This window comes from Zootoca vivipara, chromosome 6 (assembly GCF_963506605.1).
Source record: "Zootoca vivipara chromosome 6, rZooViv1.1, whole genome shotgun sequence".
Classification (NCBI taxonomy): domain Eukaryota; kingdom Metazoa; phylum Chordata; class Lepidosauria; order Squamata; family Lacertidae; genus Zootoca; species Zootoca vivipara.
The window spans coordinates 10,120,697-10,142,873 of record NC_083281.1 but is presented as its reverse complement, the minus strand read 5'-3'; the positions used below and the strand labels follow the sequence as shown (position 1 = coordinate 10,142,873).

Below are 22,177 nucleotides of genomic sequence, written 5' to 3'. Positions count from 1 at the left end.
TGCAACATGGGCTGGCTGTTACTGTATTCAATTGAAAATAGGCTGAATATACTGTATTGAAATGTGCCAAAATCACCTCAGCTTCCATCTGACAGCTTTGCCTGCTATTTTTGAACAGCGTCAAAAAATTTAATCTATGGGACAAACTTTTTTTGAGAGGGGGGGGGGTCCTTTCCTGTAATTGCATTGCTTTAAACTGTTTTTTAATATTGCATTTTAATATTACTGTTGTGTGTTAATTGTTATAACCTGCCCTGGGACCTTCGGGAGAAGGGTGGTAATAAATTGATATATGATGAAATAATAATAAAAAGTTTGATTATACCAAAACAACAACAACTCTGAAGCTTTTTTTCCCCTAGGGATTATGGGGACAGAACTCCCCCCCCCAAAAAAAGAAGATTGTTGATTTTTTAATGTATGTAACTACAGCAGCTAGGATTCTTTCTGCATAGAAATGGAAAGAGGGAGAAGTTCCCACCGTAGAAAAATGGATAAAATAAGTGATCGACTGTGCTGAACCCAAAAAGCCAACAGCTAAAATAAGAGAACTTAATGGCGACTGCTTTATGGAATTATGGAAGCATTTTTTCCAGGATATTCAAAGAAATATTATAATTCAATGAATTCGCAAGCAGGATTTTAACTAGGAGCAACAGAAATAATTAGACATTATTGTATTGCGGTTATGATATAAAAGATGCAGCAATGAGATAGAATGAAAAACCCCTACAGAAAATGGAATGCAATGTTGATAAAACAAAAGAAGAAATTAATATGCATTGGAACTTTACGTGAAATTTGTGGACATTTAATTTTATTGCAGGCATCCCCAAACTGTGGCCCTCCAGATGTTTTGGCCTACAACTTCCATGATCCCTAGCTAACAGGACCAGTGGTCAGGGATGATGGGAATTGTAGTCCAAAACATCTGGAGGGCCAAAGTTTGGGGATGCCTGGATTAGATAGATAGATAGATAGATAGATAGATAGATAGATAGATAGATAGATATACTGCGTCTACTCCTACTACTAATGATAGTGGTATTATTATTATATTTTGCTTGTGAAAATGCAGGTCTTTGAGCGAATTAATGCCTTATTATCCCTTTGCAGCCACGCTGCATCTTTGTACTTCCAGGCTGTGATACTTTGTGGTTTGCATTTTTTACTCTTCATTATTCCACACGGCCTTTTTTCTTTTTCGTTATGCTTGCATTTGGATTTTGGGGTTAACAAATCAGTAAAAAGCAAAAGGAAGCGGTGGGGGGGGATGATGGGATTTCTCCATCCTGGAAAAAGCGGAGAGACTCGAACTCAGCACCAAGGAAACCCAACGAGCTCAATGGGTGCAGGAACCTGGTTTTTCCCTCGGCTGCGGCAGGGGGCACCAAAGACCCCCCTTGGCGAGTGCCATCCTTTCCCCTGCTCTGCCCTCCTCGGCGGGAGTAGAAGAACCGGGACTTACCTCTCGCACACACGGACGGTCCAAGCGGCGATGATCCAGGAGGAGATGCTGAAGACCAGGAGGACCGTCCCGGGGCAGATGGTCATGAGGGTCTTCATGACGAAGCGGGTGTTGAAGTTGATCTTGTTGAGGGCCCCGATGCTCCGCGAAGAGGCGTCGGTGAAGAGCTTGCTGTGGAGGAGCATGACCCGCCCGATCAGGTAGAGGCGGAGGAACATGGGGATGGAGAGGATGATGTCCACGTCGGTGTTGGCCTCCGAGGTGGCGTACGTGAACGCCAGGCGAGTCGTCCACGTGAAGAAGTATTGGCCCGGGATGGGGTGGATGGCGCAGACGAGGAGTTCCAACGTGATGAAGAAGATGCGCTCGTAGGTCATGGCGATGCGCCAGTCGTCCGCTCCGTTGTCCACCATGAACAGCTGCGAAAAGGGAGTGACGGCGTTCAGGCCAGGTTTGCGGGGTACACCCGTCATGGTCCAAAACAAGGAAGGTGGGCACTTGGCAAGAGCCCTTCCCAGCCAAAGAAATGCACATGGCAGGTAGCCAATTCTGGATCTTACTTAATGGTGGCTCTTGAGTCTTTTATACCTTTTATGTGTTTAATATAGATATTGATTAGCAAAGTTTTATGGATGATTGCTTCCCCCTCTTATGGTTCTATTGTCTAAAAAAAGAAAAAAGAAAAGGACCCCTGGACGGTTAAGTCCAAAGGCGACTATGGGGTTGCAGTGCTCATCTCGCTTTCAGGCCAAGGGAACCGGCGTTTGTCCACAGACAGCTTTCCGGGTCATGTGTACAGCAGGACTAAACAGCTTCTGGCGCAATGGGACACCGTGATGGAAACCAGAGCACACGGGAATGCTGTTTATCTTCCCACCGGAGCGGTACCTATTTATCTACTTGCACTGACGTGCTTTTGAACTGCTAGGTTGGCAGGAGCTGGGACCGGGCAACGGGAGCTCACCCCGTTGCGGGGATTCAAACTGCCAACCTTCCGATCAGCAAGCCCAAGAGGTTCAGTAGTTTAGACCACACCACCACCCACGTCTAAATTTTCTAAATTGTCTAAATTATGCCAATAAAGGCTGAATTAACAAACAACAACAACAACAACAACAACAACAGATGATTGATAGGTGTTAAATAGATATCCCCCCCACCAAGAGTGACACTTACAATTTTGTGATTCAGATTGAGGGGCATTGGCATTCCTCAACCTTTACCTGCTACTCCCCCCAAATAATAATAACTGCAAGACACCATGCTCTTCTTTCTATGTGTTTGAGACGCTCGCATTCATCACAATCCCATTGATTCATTTGCTAAGGGCAGAATCCTTCCACCACTCACCCGGGAGTGAGACCCATTGAATTCCGAGGGATGTACAACTAAACAGGTGTGGAAAGGATGGAGCCGTAAATCAGGGTGGGACCAGGAAGGGATGGATGATCAGCTCATTAAAAAAAAAACCTTTAACAGGTCTGGTCGTGCAAATTTTGGGCACACACAAGCATGAAACTCAAGGGATCTTAAGAACACAGAAACTGGGATGGAATAATATTGTTTAGTGTAATGTGGTTTTCAAGGTCTGCTTGGCACCTAAGAATGTTGAGTTTCGTCGAGTGCAGAGTTGTGCTCTCTCCATCTATCAGTGAAGGGCAGAGCAAGGTCAAAGACCCTCTCAGCCCTTGAGCCAGGATCTGTTCGTTTCAGGGCCCACCTGCTTCCCCTTGAAAATGTCCTCCTCTTCCGCCTCACCTCTGCGGGGCTGAGGGCCAGTTCCTCCGTCCTCTGACGCAGCCCATAAAAACATTTTAATGGGAAAACTCTCCCTGCTGTTCAACGGCGGGTGCTAGATGCCTGTGAGGTGTCGCGAGCGGGCGCCTCTCTGTTCGGCGACGGCACTGGCGCCAGCTGGGGCTGCTCGACTGAGTAATGGCTCCAGGCTCCAGCAGCCCCAAAGTCAGGCCTGCCCCATCTGTTCCTCGTTCAGAGGAAACAGCGGCGGCACCCAAAGCAAACCCTCCCAGATTGCTCCCACTACCTATAGATGAGCAAATCCGTCTATGCTACAACTTCTCAGTTTCTCCCATTCAAGACCCTCCCAGTGTCCCTATTTTCTAGGGACAGTCCTGGATTTTCAGAAGCCATCCCGGTTTCTGATTTGATCCCGGAAAGTCCCAGTGATGTCCCTATTTTTATTGGAGAAATGTGGGAGGGTATACTGTTTTGCTCGCTCCATTTTAGCATCCTTGAAAACCACCGCCACCTTTCTCCTAATACAGGCAGGTTCCTGTTGCCATTTTGCTTAGTATATTGTTTCATAGAACTATAGAGCTGGAAGGGTCCCCAGAGGGTCATCTAGCTCAACCCCCTGCAATGAAGGAAAGACAGAGATTGTTGTTGTTGTTGCAAATGACTGTCGCAGACAGCTTTCCTCCATCATGTTACTAGAGTTCTACGGTGTTGTCCAAGGAAGAGCTGGGTGTTGGACAATTCAGGGTAGGAGGAAGAAAATGCTTCTTCACACAGACACAGGGCATAGTTAAACTGTGGAACTCCTTCCTGCAGGAGGCAGTGATGGCTGCCAACCTGGATTGTTTTAAAAGAGGATTAGAGAAATTCACAGAGGAGAAGACTACCAATGGCAAGCCATGATGTTTGCTGTGTTGCTGTCTCCATTACGTTGGGCAAAAGATTTCTGCATTGCAGAGTGTTGGACTAGATGACCCCCGTGGTCCCTTCTAACTCTGCAATTTAAGAACCCTGGGTTATACATATTCAATGCCAACCATACTCATGGTAGACCCGTTGAAATGTCTAACAATTGGGTGAGGCCACCAGGCATCAACTCCAGCTAAGTTTTCCTGTGATTTCATGATTCTCCCAAGCGTGGCATACATAAAGGTAAAGGTAAAGGGATCCCCGACTATTAGGTCCAGTCGCAGACGACTCTGGGGTTGCGGCGCTCATCTCGCTTTATTGGCCGGGGGAGCCAGCATACACCTTCCGGGTCATGTGGCCAGCATGACTAAGCCGCTTCTGGCGAACCAGAGCAGCACATGGAAACGCCGTTTACCTTCCCGCTTGGAGTGGTACCTATTTATCTACTTGCACTTTGACGTGCTTTCGAACTGCTAGGTTGACAGGAGCAGGGACCGAGCAACAGGAGCTCACCCCGTCTCGGGGATTCGAACCGCCGACCTGATTTCATGATTCTCCCAAGCGAGGTATACATACAAAACCCTAAATGTCTCAGGCCCCTTCCTGGCAGATCAGCAGAGGAGGCCCTCTTGGAAGTTCCTCCGCCCTCAGAGGTTTGGGGGGTGGCAGCCCAAGAGAGGGCCTTCTTTGTGGCGGCCCTAAGGTGTGGGACTCCCCATCCCACCCCTGGTGTTTCTGGTGTCTACATTGCACAGCTTCCAAAGAATCCTGAAGACACACCTCTTTAACCCTGGCTTTTGACATTTGAGGCTCAATCAGCAGAGCATGGCACTCCTGATCTCAGGGTTGTGGGTTCGAGCCCCATGTTGGGCAAAGGATTCCTGCATTTCACGGGGTTGCACTAGATGACCCTTGTGGTCCTTTCCAACTCTACAGTTTGTGATTCTGTTTTTAGGACCCATCTTATTCCTGGGATAGCAAGTTGTTTCGATCCATTTTTAACATCGCGTTTCAATTGCTCTTGGACTACAGGGAGGAGGGCAAGTAAACAACAATAAGATATTTTCAGCCTTCGTACAAAACCTGCTCGGCGGTTGGATTCTCACCTGGATCTCTCTCGCATGATACATGATGATGAGCCCCAGGAGGATCATCGTGGACAGGCTGATGAGGCATTTGAGGGCGAATGAATATGAAGACTCCTAGAGGAGCGAACGGAGAAGAGACATGGTGCATTGTTAAACTGTGGAACTCACTGACACAGGATGTGGGGATAGCCACCAACTTGGATGGCTTTAGAAGATGATGCAGGGCGGCAGGGGAGGGGGAATCTACAAGGGAGAGGGCTATCAACAGCAGCTATGTTCCACCCCCTACATTGGAATAATACCAGTTTCTGGGAATCACATGTGAAGAGAGTTGTGCTAATTTTGTGGCTTCCCTCCTAGGCTAGGCCAGATGAGCCATTTTGAATTCTGATTCTGCCTTCTGCAGCATTAGCTACTCCTCCCGGACTGGTGTCATCTGCAAACTGGATAACCAACCCTCCTCATCAAATTTTAATTAAATCTTTTAATTATGTATATTAAATCATATTATAAATATATTGCAAACACTTTAATTCATGATGTGAAATTTTAATTCAGAGGCATGGACCAACGGGTTCTGTGTTGGAAGTTCACCTGCAGACCACTCGGTATGAAAAGTTGGACTACCCTGGACTAGAATTCCAGCTTGTCGATATCTACATTAAAGTGGGGTGCCCAGAACCGAAGATGTGTCTCTTTATCCTTTGACACCTGGTATGCATATCATTAGGATCTACCTGGTTTCTGTAAGTTGTTTTGAATTGCTTTATTGTTGCAGCCTGCCCTGGGACATTAGGCCAGGTTGCAAGTTGTAAGAATAATAATTCACAATAATAGGAATCTGGAGCCCCTTACCTTGGTGTAGACCCCCCACGATAGCTCCGTCTCTGTCACCATGACCACGATCCCAAACATCCCAAAGATCAGGGCGTAGTCGCTCAGCCGCTTCCTCTTCTCGAACAGCGCCCTCCGGTGGCCCAGCCGGTAGCCGATGTTCTGGTTCTTCTTGTGGCTGCGTGGCCTCTCCTCGGCCTCGGGGTCGTCGTCCAGGTGGGGGTCCGACCCCTTGCTGCGCTCGGACTTGGAGACCACCACCTCCAGGCCGGAGTCGTGGAAGGTCTGCAGGGGCTGGGTCTCGGCGTCTAGGTCGTGGAGGTTGTGGCGGGAGGAACTCAGGCTGCTGAGGGGCCGAATGACGCCGCCGTTGTATTTGCAGCTGTTCATGGCTATCTCGGCGAAAGGGCTGGGCTCGCTGACCGTGCTCCTGGACCCAGCATGGCTCAGAATTTGGGAATCAGCATTCACCTGGAGAGAGGAGGTGCCAGCAGTGAATCGCACTGTGCAAGTTGGAGTCAATCCTTTACTGGCAAAAACACAATCTGCAGAGGGGCGTCAGGCCTAATGAGCCCAGCAACCCGTCTCTGGTAGGTCTTAGCTCTATGAAGCAGTTGCTGAGAGTGAAGGTCCCTGTCTCCCCTCAGCTGCCTAAGCCCCCTCTTCTCCAGGGCTTTCCCCAAGCAATCGGGGACTGTGCCTGCATGCAGCCAACCTCTCCTCCGCTCTTTTCATGCCTCTCCTGGTTCTGGGAGACAATGGGTGAGGGGAGCTGGTTGCAGCAGGAGGGGGAGAAATCCATGACTTTTCCCCAGCCAGATCCATCTCTGCCTCTTGGCCTGCCTCCTCTCCTGCTTCAGGTTCCACCACCACTCCCTGGGCTCCGAGCCTTCTTTCCTTGGAGTTCCCCCAGTTGGTTCCCCCCCCCATTCCTCTGGCTCCAACCAGCCCGTGGCATTGGGGTTACTGGTTCCTATTAACCTTATGAAACCTGGAGACCTGATAATATATAGGAGAATTTCCCCCGAGCAATTGGAGCCTGTGCCTGTTTGCAGACCATAGCCATTGTGATCAGCAGCCATCGATAGTCCTCTCCTCCATCATGAATTTGTCCAATCCTCTTCTAAAGCCATCCAAGTTGGCGGATGTCACTGCCTCCTTTCCCCCCAATTCCATTTTATTAAGTTTCAACATTTTTAACACAGACATTCAAAACACAGTTTCGCCTCTTCTCTTATTTTTGTCCCCTTCCCTGTTTTCCACTGAGTTGTTGTTGTTTCTCCCCTTCTGCTGCTTATATCTATCAAATCAGACCCACAATATTATACTCGAATCACTTTGGCTGCTCATAGCTCAAATCCTGCTTGTGAGTTCATCATACTATCATACTACAAAATTTCTTTAAGTAGTCCAAGAGAGAGAGAGAGAGAGAATGAGAGAGAGAGGCACCAGTTCTTCCATAAAACACTCATCATTAGCTTCTCTTAATTTTGTTGTTGGTTTTGCCAGTTCTGCAGGTGGCTGCCGCTGCCTCCTGTGGCAGGGAGTTCCACATCTCAACTCTGTGCTCTGTGAAGAAGCTCTTCCTTTTATCTGCCCCAAATTTTCCAATGCTCACCTTCGTTGGATGTCCTTGAGTTCTAGAGTTATGACAGAGGAAGCAAAAACGGTCCTCTACAAATATTCTGCCTTCCATGTGTTATTTCCTCTATCCAGCGTGCGCGATGTAGCTGGTTCAGTCAATGCACTGGCCCAATGGACTGACTCAGTGTACTACCTTCTTGTGCTCGCTTGACAGGCCCCCAATTTACCCATCCGTGGACGCCCTTACCCAACCCCTTCCCCCAGTCGTGAGCATTTAGCGGCTATGGGAGGGTCCAGTGTGCCAATCAGACATCGCACCCGCTCTGCCAGGCTGCAATTGTACCTGCTGCGTCCTGCTTTTGTGATGGCCCCCCTCTCCCCTGAGATGGCGGCTTTGTTCCCCTGCCAAGAGGTTCCTTACAGCCTCGGCGCAATGTTCCCGGTGTGGCTAATTACACCCTGCGGGGCTCAAAAGCTTTGGCACCAATATTTTCCCGTCCTGACGCCCTCCGAGATGTTCCCAGGACTGGCAGGCTAATTGCAAGGCAAGGTGACTCAGTGGCTCCCAAGGAAGGGAAGAGAGGGAAGGAATAAGTGTGTGATCTGAGAGATGGAGCCGGCTTGTTTCCCTCCTGCTCTGGAGGGTAGGACTCGAACCAATGGCTTCAAGTTGCAAGAATGCAGATTCCAACTAAGGACCAGGGAGAACCTTCTGACAGTAAGAGCTGTTCAACAGTGGAACAGGACTCCCTCGGGAGGTGGTGGACTCTCCTTCCTTGGAGGTTTTTAAGCAGAGGTTGGATGGCCATCTGTCAAGACTGGGGCCTTACAAGAAATGACCAACTCATTCCTGAGTTATGACTAGAGGTGGAAGGATCAGAATGAAAGAACACCATTATTACTTATTCCTTTTTTATATATGCCCTTCTCCTCCAAGGAGTTCAAGGTGCTGTAGATGTTTCTCCCCTGCCTGCTTTGCAAAGCGTTGCTGCCGTGGTCGCCTCGCCTCAAAAAGGAGATGGTAGCATCGGAAAAGGTTCAAGAAAGGACAACCCAAATGATTGAGGGGATGGTGGAGTTTAGATAGTACATGATAGAGGATTACAAAATCATACGTCACATGGGGAAAGCAGATAGAGAGGTTCTCTTTCTCTCTCTCTCTCTCTCTCTCTCTCTCTTGTGTAACTTTAGAACTCATGGCCATACAATGAAGCTGAATGTTGGAGGATTTGGGGCAGATAAAAGAAATCACTTCTTCACGCAGTGCATAGTTAAACTATGGAACTCAGTCCTGCATCAGGCAATGATGAGCAGCAACTTTAATTATTATTATTATTATTATTATTATTATTATTATTATTATTATTATTCTACCCCACCCATTTGACTGGGTTGACCCAGCCACTCTAGGTGGCTTCCAACATATATACAAACATAATAAAACCTTTAAAAGTTTCCCTATACAAGGCTGCCTTTGTATGTCTTCTAAAGGTTATATAGCTCCTTGACATCTGATGGGAGGGCATTCCACAGGGAGGGTGCCACCACCGAGAAGGCCCTCTGCCTGGTTCCTTGTAACCTCACTCCTCGCAGTGAGGGAACCACTAGAAGACCCTCGGAGCTGGAACTCAGTGTCTGGGCTGGAAGATGAAGGTGGAGACGCTCCTTCGGGTATACAAGACAGAGGCTGTTTATAGTGCTTTAAAGGTCAGCACCAACACTTTGAATTGTGCTCAGAAATGTACTGGGAGCCAAAGTAGGTCTTTCAGGGCTGGTGTTATATGGTCCCGGTGGCTGCTCCCAGTCACCAGACTGGCAGCCACATTCTGGATTAGTTGCAGTTTCCGAATCACCTTCAAAGGTAGCCCCATGTAGAGAGCATGGCAGTAGTCCAAGTAGGAGATAACCAGGGCATGCACCACTCTGGTGAGACAGGGAGCAGGCAGGGAGAGTCACTACCACCGTTCCAGATGGAGCAGGATCCTCGTAGAGCAAGAAAATGGTAGGCACATTGACTACCATGCTTGCAAAGTTCTCCCCCCCCCCCTGATGCATCTTTCACAGGCTGGTTTGGAAGTTGCTTCATCTACTTCAGTATTGTCTACTGACTGGCAGACATTGAATGTGGCTTATTCTGCATGCAAGGCAAATGCTTTGCTGCTGAGTTATGACCCTTCCCTCAAAGAAAGATGCTAGTCCTCAATGTTTGGGGGTGGGGCAGACCTATATTTTGGGGGGCCCTGAAGCTCAAACTTCTCATCGGGGCCTCTCCTCAACCGGCAATGAAATCTGGGCAATCACTGAAACCGTCTTCTTCAAGGGGGTTGTTCCATAACAGATCACCACAGCTTTACAACATCTAGGCTACTGACGCCAAACTGTTGAAATATATGCAGCAAAAAAAAAAATCAATACATTTGACTCAAACCAACGCGGCTCTAGTTGGGTCTATGAGGCCCCCCAAATTAAGCGATGTAGGGTCCCTCTACCTTGTGGGGGGCGAGCCCCATGTTGGGACTCCTGCAGTGCAGGGGGTTGAGCTAGATGGCCTTTGTAGTCCCTTCCCAACTCTACAGTTCTATGATCCTACGGCCCTGAGCTCCCCAGAAATACTGCAGAACTTTCATCCTTCCTAGACTTAATTCCTTCCATCATTTCTAGACTAATTCCTTCCTTAATTCTCAGCTTGTAGGTGCCAAGCTAAATCCATCTGGCTCAGGGGTGTTTCTGAATCCTTCTGATTTATCAATAGATCTTCTTCTTCTTCTTCTTCTTCTTCTTCTTCTTCTTCTTCTTCTTCTTCTTCTTCTTCTTCTTCTTCATTGTTAAAACAGAAGATCACAGAATTGTGGAGTTGGAAGGGATCCCTGAGGGTCATCTAGTTCAACCCCCTGCAATGCAGGAATTTTCCCCCCAAGGTGGGGCTTGAAACCACGATCCTGAGATTAATAGTCTCACACTCCTGCCGACATAGCTGTCCTAAATGTTAGGCCCATTGAAATTAAAAGACAGAAGTCAAACCTGCTGGATCAGGCCAATAGCCCATGTGGCCCAACATCCTATTCTAACAGTGGTTAACCAGTTGCCCCCATGGGAAACCCAACAAGCAGGACCTGAACCCAAGACCTGCTCTTTCTCCCCTCCTGTGGCTTCTAGCAGCTGCTATTCAGAAGCATTACTCTCCTCTGGCCGTGGAGACAGAGCAGAACCATTGTGGCTGGTAGCTATCAAAAGCCTTCTCCTCTTCTACAAATTTCTCCAATGCTCTTTTAAAGCCATCCAGTTTGGCGGCCGTCCTTGGCCCCTGCAGGAGTGAGTTCCATAGTTTAACCTTGCCTAATTGATCACAAGACACAGCACATGCATGTGGTGTAGCCAGGATTTATGTTAGGGGGCAGGCCTTATTTTGGGGGGGCAGAACCTCAGTTAAGTATTTTTAATGATTTACTTGATTTAGGGGGGCAGTTGCCACCTTCCCTCCTTGACTACGCCCATGGGAACACGCACATCATTTGAATGGCAATGGCCATCAATTTGGAGGGCCCTGACCCCTCAAATATTTTATTGGAGGGGGCGTTGACCTTGGCCCCTAGGAGTTGGTTCCTACCAGAGGCAGAGAGCCTCCTGTCTCCTCTCCTCTCCTCACGTAGAGACTGGGGGCTGCAACAGAAGACTCTCCTGCTCCCCATCTCCCAGGGAGAACAAGAGGAGAGAAGGAACCTTTCCAAGAGAACTCTCTGCTCTGAAATCCTCTCCTTGGCCTCACCCCCTTCTTCCGTATCAATGAAATCATCTACGGATCCCTGGTAGGCAAAGTTCTGGTCTGAATGGGATGGATTACGTGCGCGCGCACAGAGTGCCTGGGGGTCGTTTTCCCCACCCCACAAATTGCGGGTTTCTCGCAGGTGTTGGGACTCGGTGGGTGGGTCATTGGCCTGGTTCCTTCTGAGCTTCTTAAATAACAGGACCCCTGTCGCAGCACTCCTTCCAAGGAACGGAGCCTTGCTATGCATACTTTTTAAAATAATACTAAAGCAATGGCACCCGACTATTAAGGCTGATAGGGTTTCTAGAGTGGAAAGGACTCTGCAGTTACTAAACAAAATGAGGTGGGTGGTGGTATGAAACCCAAATATGCCGCCCGCCCCCCCTCTCTCCGCACACGCACACACGGAGGCAGAACTTGGACATCAATGAGATTGCAGCGAAAGGAATCGCTGAGGTGAGATCCTCCTTTTCTCAACCCCCTCCTCAAATTCTGCAGCAGTCTCCACACAGGTGCCAGAGACACCGAGATGGTGTTGTATGTTGTGTTGCGTGTGTGTGTTTTTAAAAAACACAAATAGTACCCCCCCTTTAAAAACACAAATTGGCTGACCTTCCACCGATGGATGGATTATTATTATTTTTTGTGATGTTGGTGATGTTGGTGTTTGGGGGTTGGATGATGCCTTGGTTTATTTATTTCTCTCATGGCTATCGATCCACTTTCCTAGGATGCTACAACACCGCACGAGGACGGAGGGAGTCGGTCCCCTATCCCCACCCCACAGATATACAGTATGTAGGTGCCCAGAAAATGGATAAAGGCAATTTAAAAAGAAAAAACGCATCAGAGGAAGCAATGAAACCGAACGCGCCATCTGCAAAGGAACGATTCATTAAAATATGGACATGTTGGACTATATATATATATATATATATATATATATATATATATATATATATATGGGCAATTGCAAATTATTGCTTAGGAGCCGGTGAGGTCGGGTCTTGAAGTTGGGATTCTGACCAGCTACAAAGGGAGAATTCAATAGTGTCTGTACCTATGCATATATCGAAGGCGAGCATCAGATGAGGCAGAACGATTAAACAGAATAAATACGCATGGAGAGAGAGAGAGAGACAGAGAGAGACAGAGAGACAGAGAAAGATCATGCATATTAATTGGTTAGGAGCAAATGGGATTGGGTCTTGAAGTTGTGCACCAGGTTACAGAGAACACACAGGCTGCAAGGGGACAATTGAACAGCATAAACATGCATTCGGGGAGAGAGAGAATGAATGCATTTTAATGTCTAGGGGTAAATGAGTCTTGGAGCTTGGCTACGGTCTTATGCGGGGGGGGCGGGCGGGCGGGCAGGGGTGCTCAGCTACTTATAACGATGGGGACTCACTTACTGGGGGGGGGAGCTGCCCATCCCTCCTCACAGCCTGCAGCCGTGACTCTTGGATGCGTGGCTAAGAACGTAGATCCCCCCCCCCAAAAAAACTGCCACCTTCTTCCATACCACCAACACCAAAGGAGGGGTTTCTTTTTCGGGGGAGGGCTGGTTTTACCTTCTGCGAGCCGAGGGTTCCTGGCGGCTGCTTCCCGGAGCGGCTGTGGCCAAGGCTGCCTCCAGGAGCCAACTTTCCCTGCAGAGGCGAGCGCCCAGGCAGAGCCCGCTCCTCGCCCGTCGGCGGGCACCAGCGGCACCCGGGCGCGCTCCGGCGCTGCCCTGCGTTTCCCGGCGCTGCGGACGAGCACGGATGGCGGGGGGGAGGCGGCGGCGGCGGCAGTAGCCGGGGGGCTGCCCAGTGCCCGGGCCCCGATCCGGGCCCCGATCCGGGCCAAGCGCCGCCCTCCTCGTGGGGGCAGGGGGAGTGCCAGCCGGAGGACACGCGGCCGGGGTCCCGGGCCCTCTGGAGCAAGGGGTAGAGCGAGAGGAAGACCAGCTGGCTGGGCGAGGGCCGCCCGGGGGCCAGAAGACGCGGGTCCGGGGCCGCGCCGGGCCGTACAGCGCCAAGGGAGCTGTCCGGGTGCTGAAACGAGGGAGCAGCAGCCCGGACCGCAGAGCGGCCGCCGCCTCTGCCGCTAGCGCGCTGCTGCGGCGGCGGCGGGTGGTGCTGAAGGACAGCTCCGGGCGCCTGCCAAGGCATCTCCCGGGCGCCGAGTCAAGCCCCTCTCGCCCGCCTTCCGCGCCACCCGCGGCTCCCCTCGCCCGGCTCTCCGGCGGAATCCGGGAAAGGGACCCTCTCCTCCCATTGGTGGGCTCCCTCCCCCAGCCCCTCCCCACCCTTCGCGGCGCAGACCACCCGCCTCCCCTCCACTGCGCCGCCCCTTCGACTCCTCGCCCTCCCTCCCTCCCTCCCCCTCCTCTTTCTTTCTCTCTCTTTCTAGGTTCATACACGCCGGTAATCCGGGGTAATTACTCTTGGCGCAGGACGGCGGCTTTCTCCGCTCAGCACGGAGGGAGAAGGATTCGTCTGCCGTCGTCCCTTTCTAGACTTCCAATGGGGAGGTTTTAGGCCCCAAGGGGGCAGAGCGCCTTATCCCTCAGGGTCGTGAGGACTGGGTTTGTCCTCTGTTTTTAAGGGGAGGTTCCCCGACTCGCCGGTACAGGCAGTGGCGTGGCGTAGCAGAAGGTTCCAGGTTCAATAATAGGAATCCTAGAATTGTAGGGTTGGGAGGGACCTCGAGGGTCATCCAGTCCAACCCTCTGCAATGCAGGAATCTCAGCTCAAGCATCCATGACAGATAATGCCATCCAACCTCTTCTCAAAAGCCTCCAAGGAAGGAGAGTCCACTATCTTTTGAGAGAGTCCGTTCCACTGTTGAAAAGCTCTCACTGTCAGAATGCCTGATGTCTAGTCAGAGTCTCCTTTCTCGCAATTTGAAGCAATGAGTTTCCAGTCTTACCGTCCAGAGCAGGAGAAAATAAGCTTTCTCCATCTTCCATGTGGCAGCCCTTGAGATATTTGAAGGTGGTATCTTCTCTCAGTCTCAGGCTAAACATACCCAGCTTCGTCAACCGTTCCTCATAAGACTTGGTTTCCAGACCCTTGATCATCTTGATCTCCCTCTTCTGCACACCTTCCAGCTTATTCAACACCCTTCTTAAATTGTGGTGCCCAGAACTGGACGCAGTATTTGAGGTGCTAGATTTGAGGCAATCTCAAAGGTTACACTTGCTCAGTGTATGGAAAATGAAAGAGTCTGGGTTCACAAACACAAACGCACAAGCCTAGTTCTTTCTTCATGGAACCTGTGGCTGGGGGTTTGCCGTATTTTCCTGGATGTGACTGAGTACACCTCCAAACCACACACACACACACACACACACACACACCCCTTTAGAAATGTAGCATGTCAAGGAAAAAAAGTTTCCAGTTGGCTTTTTCTGGGTGAGGAATATATAGTTAAATACAGGAGCGTTCAAATTCTCTGCCCGCATGCAGACAGACCTAGCATGCCGGGGAAAAGAGGTCTTACCTATTCATCACCTCCCTGACATGCTAGCTTTCTATGTTGCAAGGGTTATACATGGACAAGCATGCAGACTCTCTGGCAGGTGTCAAGCAGGTGGGTTATAGTCTAGCTTTCCAAAGAATGTTGGAACGAAAAAAGAACTCTTGGTGAGGCATTTTGCTACTGCACGCCAAAGCCAACGTTTGTTTGTTTTTTGGTGGGTGGGGGCATCAATGTGTCAAAACAAAGCAAAGAGAGTGTTGTGTCAGAAGAAGGGAACATATTCCTGCTTCTCTGGGTAGATTTTTGTGGGGTTTGGTGGTGCTGATGGAAAACCAACGTGACATTCTGTATCCAACGCTTTCCATTAAACACCAGAACATCAGAAGAGCTTGGCTGCAGGATCAGGCCATTGGCCCATCTTGTCTAGCATCCTCACAGTGACCAGCCAGATTCCCAGTGGGAAACCTGCCAGCGGCACCAGAGCACAACAACAAACACAGGACACGCTGCCACCAAGACCGGGATCAGTTAATTAAACTAATGGGATACTGCTAATCTTCCTAGGCTTGTTTTGAGTTTTCAGGAAGCAAGCTCTCTGTAGGCTCTTCAACCTGCCAATTTGTTGGTAAATGCTTACCTCGAACACATTACATTCATAGGTGTAGCCAGGGTTAATTTTTACAGTGGGTGGGGCAGGCATTATGTGGGGGGAGGGTGCAGAATCAAGTTATCTGCAACGCAATTGGTCAGTTAGTTAAGTATTTCTAGTTACAGGTAGGTAGCCGTGTTGGTCTGAGTCGAAGCAAAATAAAAAAATTCCTTTAGTAGCACCTTAAAGACCAACTAAGTTTTTATTTTGGTATGAGCTTTCGTGTGCATGCACACGAAGTTCTGAAGAAGTGAGCATGCACACAAAAGCTCATACCAAAATAAAAACTTAGTTGGTCTTTAAGGTGCTACTGAAGGAATTTTTTCATTAAGTATTTCTATTTATTGATTTGATTTGGGGGGGGGCAGCTGCCCCTCCTGCCTCCCTGGCTACGCCTTCCATGGTTACATTGAGGGGGGGGAGGACCCCAAATACAAAAAATTCAGGTGGAATTTGAGGGGGGTGCATTTTTCTGGCTCTGGATTTCCTTTTGTGGGGGGAAAGGATGTTGCAAATGGCTTAAGATTAGAGAGCATGGTGTACTGTCAGGAAGGTGACAACATGGAGAAAAAGGATGTCAGCGACGGATAGCCACAAAGGATATCCACCAGAGGCAAGGAATGCAGCAAGAAGAAGAGGAATGAACAGTCACAGCTAAGCTGACATGCATTTGGGGGACCCCAGCCTCAACTGAAACCTAGTGGACAATATAGGAATCTATATACACACGTATATATATGTGGGGTTGTATGGGGTGTTAGGGGAGGTGCAGGACCACTGCTAAGGGACATGCCGATGCTCCTTCTGGGGTCGTTTGTCCACCTTGGGTCCCCCACCTGCCCTCAGCTCCCACCTGTGGCTCCTGGAAGCTGCCAGCAGGCTAACTTTCACTAACTAAGGAAAGTTAGTGGAATTTATGAATTTGGCTAAAATGACAGCAGCGATTAGGAATATCCCAAAGCAAAAATGTAAGGCAGAATGGAAATATGTAGAAGATTATTTAATTAAAGAAAATATAAATACAAATTTGGTGATATGCTTTGATTGAAACAAATACAGAAAATATTTATATTTAAATTTTTCTTTTTTTTTTCAAATTTTCAATGAACGGATTATGGATAAACAAGGTAGACAAAACTACCTATATTAGATACTCATGTTAGAAAGTTATGTTAAAGTAATCAAGATCAGATAAAGCAGGATAAGATAAAATCTAAAAAAGGAAAGCGATGTTTAAACAATAGGAAGTCAATTTTTAAAAATTTTCTTTTTGCGTTTTTTCCTTTCCTTTTTGTATTTTTGATATATTTGCACCTTATTCTTTCTTTGTATTTGATTTCCTTTGTAATTTTGTATTTTTAGTTTCCTTTGCATTCCTTTCTTAGTATTATTTCTGGACTTGTTTTGTAATTTTTAAAGTATGCAAATAAAGACTTACATTTAAAAGAAGAAGAAGAAGAAGAAGAAGAAGAAGAAGAAGAAGAAGAAGAAGAAGAAGAAGAAGAAGAAGAAGAAGAAGAAGAAGAAGAAGAAGAAGAAGAAGAAGCAGCTGTGGTGGAGTCTCCTTCTTTGGAGGTCTTTAAGCAGATGCTTGACAGGCATATGTCAAGAATGCTTTGATGGTGTTTCCTGCTTAGCAGGGGGTTGGACTGGATGGCCCTTGTGGTCTCTTCCAATTCTATGATTCTATTATTCCATGATTCTAAGCTGCCAGCAGGTGACAGCAGCCACAATCCTGGAAACGGTTTTGCCTCGCCAGTTAAAGCAGGTGAGGGGAGCCGAAGGGTCTGAACCCCTCGGTGAGTTAGGGGCTTCCCTGTGTTCGAAGACAGGCTGTGGCAGAAAAGAGCAGACAAGGCCAAGAGTGGCCCATTGGTCAAGAAGGTGGTTTCTGCCCTTGCTGTAGAGAGGAGTGAGGGGCAGGTGGGGCTCATCCACCTGGGAAGGGAGCCCACCTAGGCATAGCTGTCAACCCTCCCTTTTTTTTTGCAGGAAACTCCCTTATTCCAAGCCACAGCTGTCAACCTTCCCTTTTTTTTGCTGGAAATTCCCTTATTGCAGTGCCGTTTCCCACTGCTATCCTGGATTGTTTGATATACCATAGACTGTCCCCAGGACAGGTGAGGCTGCTGATCCCTTATTTTCAAATCCGAAAGTTGACAGCTATGCACCTAGGAGAAGGAAAACTCTGGCCCTAAACCTCCGCTGTCCTGTGGGATCTCTTCAGGGAAGCAAAGGCTCAGGAATAAACAAGTCCGGAGCGGAGTCCCTAAGGCGGTTGGACCGCGTCTTGTATGCATCCTTCTGGCAACTCCTGCAGACAAGCTGGTGCCAAACGTCTTGTTCTGCTTTCCTTTGGGCCAAGAGGGGGGGTCTTGTCATTTGGGCAACCCAGGACCTCCATGCACACTGCCCGGGCTTGCGCCCTGGGGAGGTCACTTCCATGCTGCTAATGCAGCCAGAGGCGCACTCCATCATCTCTCAAGGTAGACAGATGCCACCTGAATATTGCATGCTCATGACTGGCAGGCAAGCTGGGATGGCATTTGTGGACTTTGCAAATCTCCTTTCGGATCTGTCTAGCCACTGGTGTTCTGAAGACAACTCATGCTATAGGAGTATAGCATCTAGATCAAGGGAAGTAATAGTACCACTGTATTCTGCTCTGGTCAGACCTCACCTGGAGTACTGTGTCCAGTTCTGGGCACCGCAGTTCAAGAAGGATACTGACAAGCTGGAATGTGTCCAGAAGAGGGCAACGAAAATGGTCAAAGGCCTGGAGAAGATGCCTTATGAGGAACGGCTTAGGGAGCTGGGTATGTTTAGCCTGGAGAAGAGAAGGCTAAGGGGTGATATGATAGCCATGTTCAAATATATGAAAGGATGTCATATGGAGGAGGGAGAAAGGTTGTTTTCTGCTGCTCCAGAGAAGCGGACATGGAGCAATGGATGCAAACTACAAGAAAGAAGATTCCACCTAAACATTAGGAAGAACTTCCTGACAGTAAGAGCTGTTTGGCAGTGGAATTTGCTACCAAGGAGTGTGGTGGAGTCTCCTTCTTTGGAGGTCTTTAAGCAGAGGCTTGGCAGGCATATTCCAGGAATGCTTTGATGGTGTTTCCTGCTTGGCAGGGGGTTGGACTGGATGGCCCTTGTGGTCTCTTCCAACTCTAGGGTTCTATGATTCAGCCTTCTTGAGGATATAACAGAAGGCTGCTCATGACACAGTCTGCCCAATTCCAAATCTGGAAACTGAAGTGTGCCACCCTTAGGCCAGTGGCTGCCTCCCTTGCTCTGCCAATACGTGTGGGTTTCTTCTTCTTCTCCCATGCAAAAAGAAACAATGGACTTTTGGGGGGTGGGAGGGGGCATGGAAAGTCTGTGGCCTAGAGATAAGAAACCTTAAAGTCCGTCCAGCAAGTGCAAAGTCAGAACGCGTTATTAGGACCGAAGCACCTGGAAATGCAGGGTGGGTTTTTGACAAGGGGAGGGGGGAGTTCCTGGAAAAATTGTGCACACAACAAAACACCCTGCTTTGTGGGCAATAAAACAAGGAAGGAAGGAAACCGCCCATTCTCCCTTGTGGGTTTGATGATAATATCTGGCTGACCTTACTTCTATGGGTCACACCAGGTTCCTGGACTAGAAGGATGTTGACAAGCTGGAAGGTGTGCAGAGGAGGGAGACCAAGATGATCAAGGGTCTGGAAACCAAGCCCTATGAGGAACGGTTGAAGGAGCTGGGTATGTTTAGCCTGGAAAAGAGGAGACTGAGAGGAGATATGAGAGCCACCTTCAAATATCTCAAGGGCTGCCGCATGAAAGAGGAAGCAAGTTTGTTTTCTCCTGCTCTGGAGGGTAGGACTTGAACCCATGGCTCCGAGTTACCGGTACAAGAAATGAGATTCCGACTAAACATCAGGAAGAACTTTCCAGCAGTAAGAGCCATTTGACAGTCTCCCTTGGGAGGAGGTGGACTCTCCTTCCTGGGAGGTTTTTAAGCAGGGGGTTAGACGGTCACCTGTCATGGATGCTTCAGCTTAGATTCCTGCATTGCAGGGGGTTGGACTAGATGGGCCTTGAGGTCCCTTCCAGCTTTAAAATTCTATGATATAACTCTCTGCTACTGCTTCTGGGTTTCCTTTCGGGGCATCTGTGACAACAACGTCCATGAGCCCTCTACGGCCTGATCCTGTGGCCAAGCTCTGACAGTCTTGTATGGAGCCTTCAGCTGCAGAGGCAGTCTACCTCGATCCCTGCATTGTTGTTGTTTTGTTGCGCTTCAATCCTGTGAGAACAGGACCACTGGGCTGATCCAGCCAAGCTTTCCTTACTAAAAACAATCAACCAAATGCAAAGACAGCTGGTCAACAACAACAAAAGCATTCATGAGCAGCAGCAGCAGTTTCAAAAGCTGGTTTTTTTGTGTTGTTGTTTCAATAACGTGTTCGATTGCCAGCAGAATGCAAATAAAGAGGGAGCCGAACTCTTGCCGCAGTGAGTTCCACAGGCTGGGTGCCACCTCAGAGAAAGCCCTCTCTCGCTCATTGCCACCAACTGTACAGTTGACCAGAGCTCAGGCCAACAGCTAGGACCAACTTGGGGTGAGCTGTCCCTGAAGGTCTCCACAAAACACATATCCCTGTCTCCTCTCGGGGTCTGCCCCAATATCCAAAACCCATCCTTTGACATTCAGCAAGGTACGGTTTCAGTTTCGGGGCAGCTGGCATGGGACAGCATTGGGGAGCTGGAGCAGCGTGACAGACGGCAAATTTCTGGGCTCCGCCTTTCACCCCAAAATAAATTAGCAAATAGGCAGCAAACTGCCAGTGCAGAGAGAAAAAGTCCACCTCACTAGGCCAAAATCCTGGTTTTCTGCCTGCAGTCAACCCATTTCCCCCAGGAAGCCAACAAGCCCTTCTTAGCTCTTCCCCCTTGCCATTCCTTCCCTAGCACCTGCTGTTCTCTGACAGACTCCCATCGCAGTGGGAGAAAAACTCCAGAGTTCTTTAAACCTATGCACTGCGTGTGTGAGGAAATATTTCCCCTTCGCTGGGTGATCCCTGAAGAAGAAGAAGAAAACCACTTTCTCTGATCACTGCTTTGTCCTCCTAACTTGCCTTTTTTCTTTCCTTCTGCAAACAAAAAAAGCCCTCATCTCCTCACAGGGAGTTTGTTTCCAACGCCTTTGAGCATTTTCACCTGCCCTTTCCTGAACCGACTCTGTGGCTCTGCAATATCAGATCAGGACTGCAGAACATAGCATTATGAGCGCAGTGAGACCACAGATTTATAGAAATGCTTTGCAATATTGGCTGTTCGGTTGTTCGGCCTCTTTCCTAGCAAACCCTAACATGGAACTGGCTTCTCTCCCCCCCCCCATCCTTAAATTTGGAAATCTCCCCCCCCATTCCATTTTTATGATTTGCTAAATACCCATAAAAAGCATTAATAATGTTACATCAGGTTGAAAGCAGCATAAGGTTGAACATTAGCAGTAAAGGTACGGTTCCAAAAGCATTGCAAAACAAAACAAAACCCACTTCCCCAGAAACCTGTTAGGTTTATTTATGTGCATTATTGTGTAATAGGTTTACTGTACTTAATCATTGTTCCCATAGACCAGTGATGGGCAACCTTTTGAGCTTGGTGTGTCAAAATTCGCCAAAAAACTGAGCATAATTCGGGTGGTGTGTCACTTGGAGGAAAAAAACCATAATTTCACGATATTTATAGTTTAAATAACAAAGATGTATAATTGTAATACAGAACTGTATTTAATAAACCAAAAACTAATTACTTAACCAAACCAAACCAAAAAAAACCTTATTTATCACAAAGTGCCCAGAGTTGTTGAGCTATTGGGGGGAGCTGCTGACCAAAGTTTTGGAGGGTTTTTTTGGGGGATGCAAAAGTTGCTTTGCTTTTGGGGGGGGGGAAAGAGAACAGAAATAAATGACGAATAATACCTTCGCTGGAACTAACAAGCAGCACCGACATAGTCTGCCAAAGGGCCAAAAAACCCAGCACAGAACAGGTTAAAAAACGAACGCTGTTACACCCAATCGTCGTCTGCCAAAGCGCCAGAAAAAACAGCACAGAAAGGGTTAAAAAACCAATCTCTGGCTACCAGCAACAACAACAACAAAAGGATCCAGGTTTTAACAGCGGAGACAAGCTGTAGCGTGAGGAGGAGGGGGAGAACAAATGGGGGAAAACAACAACAACAACAACAACAACAACAACAACAACAACAACAACAGCGCAAATGGGCCGATGGGGCGCGTGCCAGCAGTGAGGGCTCTGCGTGTCACGTCTGACACACGTGTCATAGGTTCTCAATCACTGCCATAGACCATATCCCACCCCACCCCCAAACCCATTAGCATACAGATATACTCTGCACACATCCTCCCAATTGTTACTTATCTGGGATGGCTCAGTTCGTAAAGCATGAGAATTAATCCCAGGGTATTAATCTCAGGGTTGTGGGTCTGAGCTCCACGTTGGGCAGAAGATTCCTGCATTACAGGGGGTTGGACTAGATGAGCCTTGGAATCCCTTCCAAATCTGAATCTAACCAAGGCCTTTGGCTAACCAAGTAAGTTAAACAAAAGATCAACAAAGCCAGACTGATACCCAGAGAGAACTTGCTGC

General features: G+C 48.5%; 1 protein-coding gene across 2 annotated transcripts in view; it reads right to left on the bottom strand.

Moving 5' to 3' along the window:
• The window catches only part of KCNN1 (potassium calcium-activated channel subfamily N member 1), a 68,754-nt gene that overhangs the window by 30,005 nt on the left and 16,572 nt on the right, over positions 1-22,177 (bottom strand). Inside the window, exons 1-3 of one of the 2 annotated variants that reach the window (XR_004692861.2) lie at positions 6,076-6,878; positions 5,239-5,334; positions 1,469-1,887 (exon numbers count right to left, since the gene is read on the bottom strand). Coding sequence is in view for 1 of the 2 variants with exons in the window: in XM_035120689.2 (XP_034976580.1) it covers positions 1,469-1,887; positions 5,239-5,334; positions 6,076-6,444 (884 nt within the window). In the remaining variant the exon portion in view is untranslated. Of the gene's footprint in view, positions 1-1,468; positions 1,888-5,238; positions 5,335-6,075; positions 6,879-22,177 lie in introns of those variants that run through there. The other variant, XM_035120689.2, reaches the window with a different exon arrangement.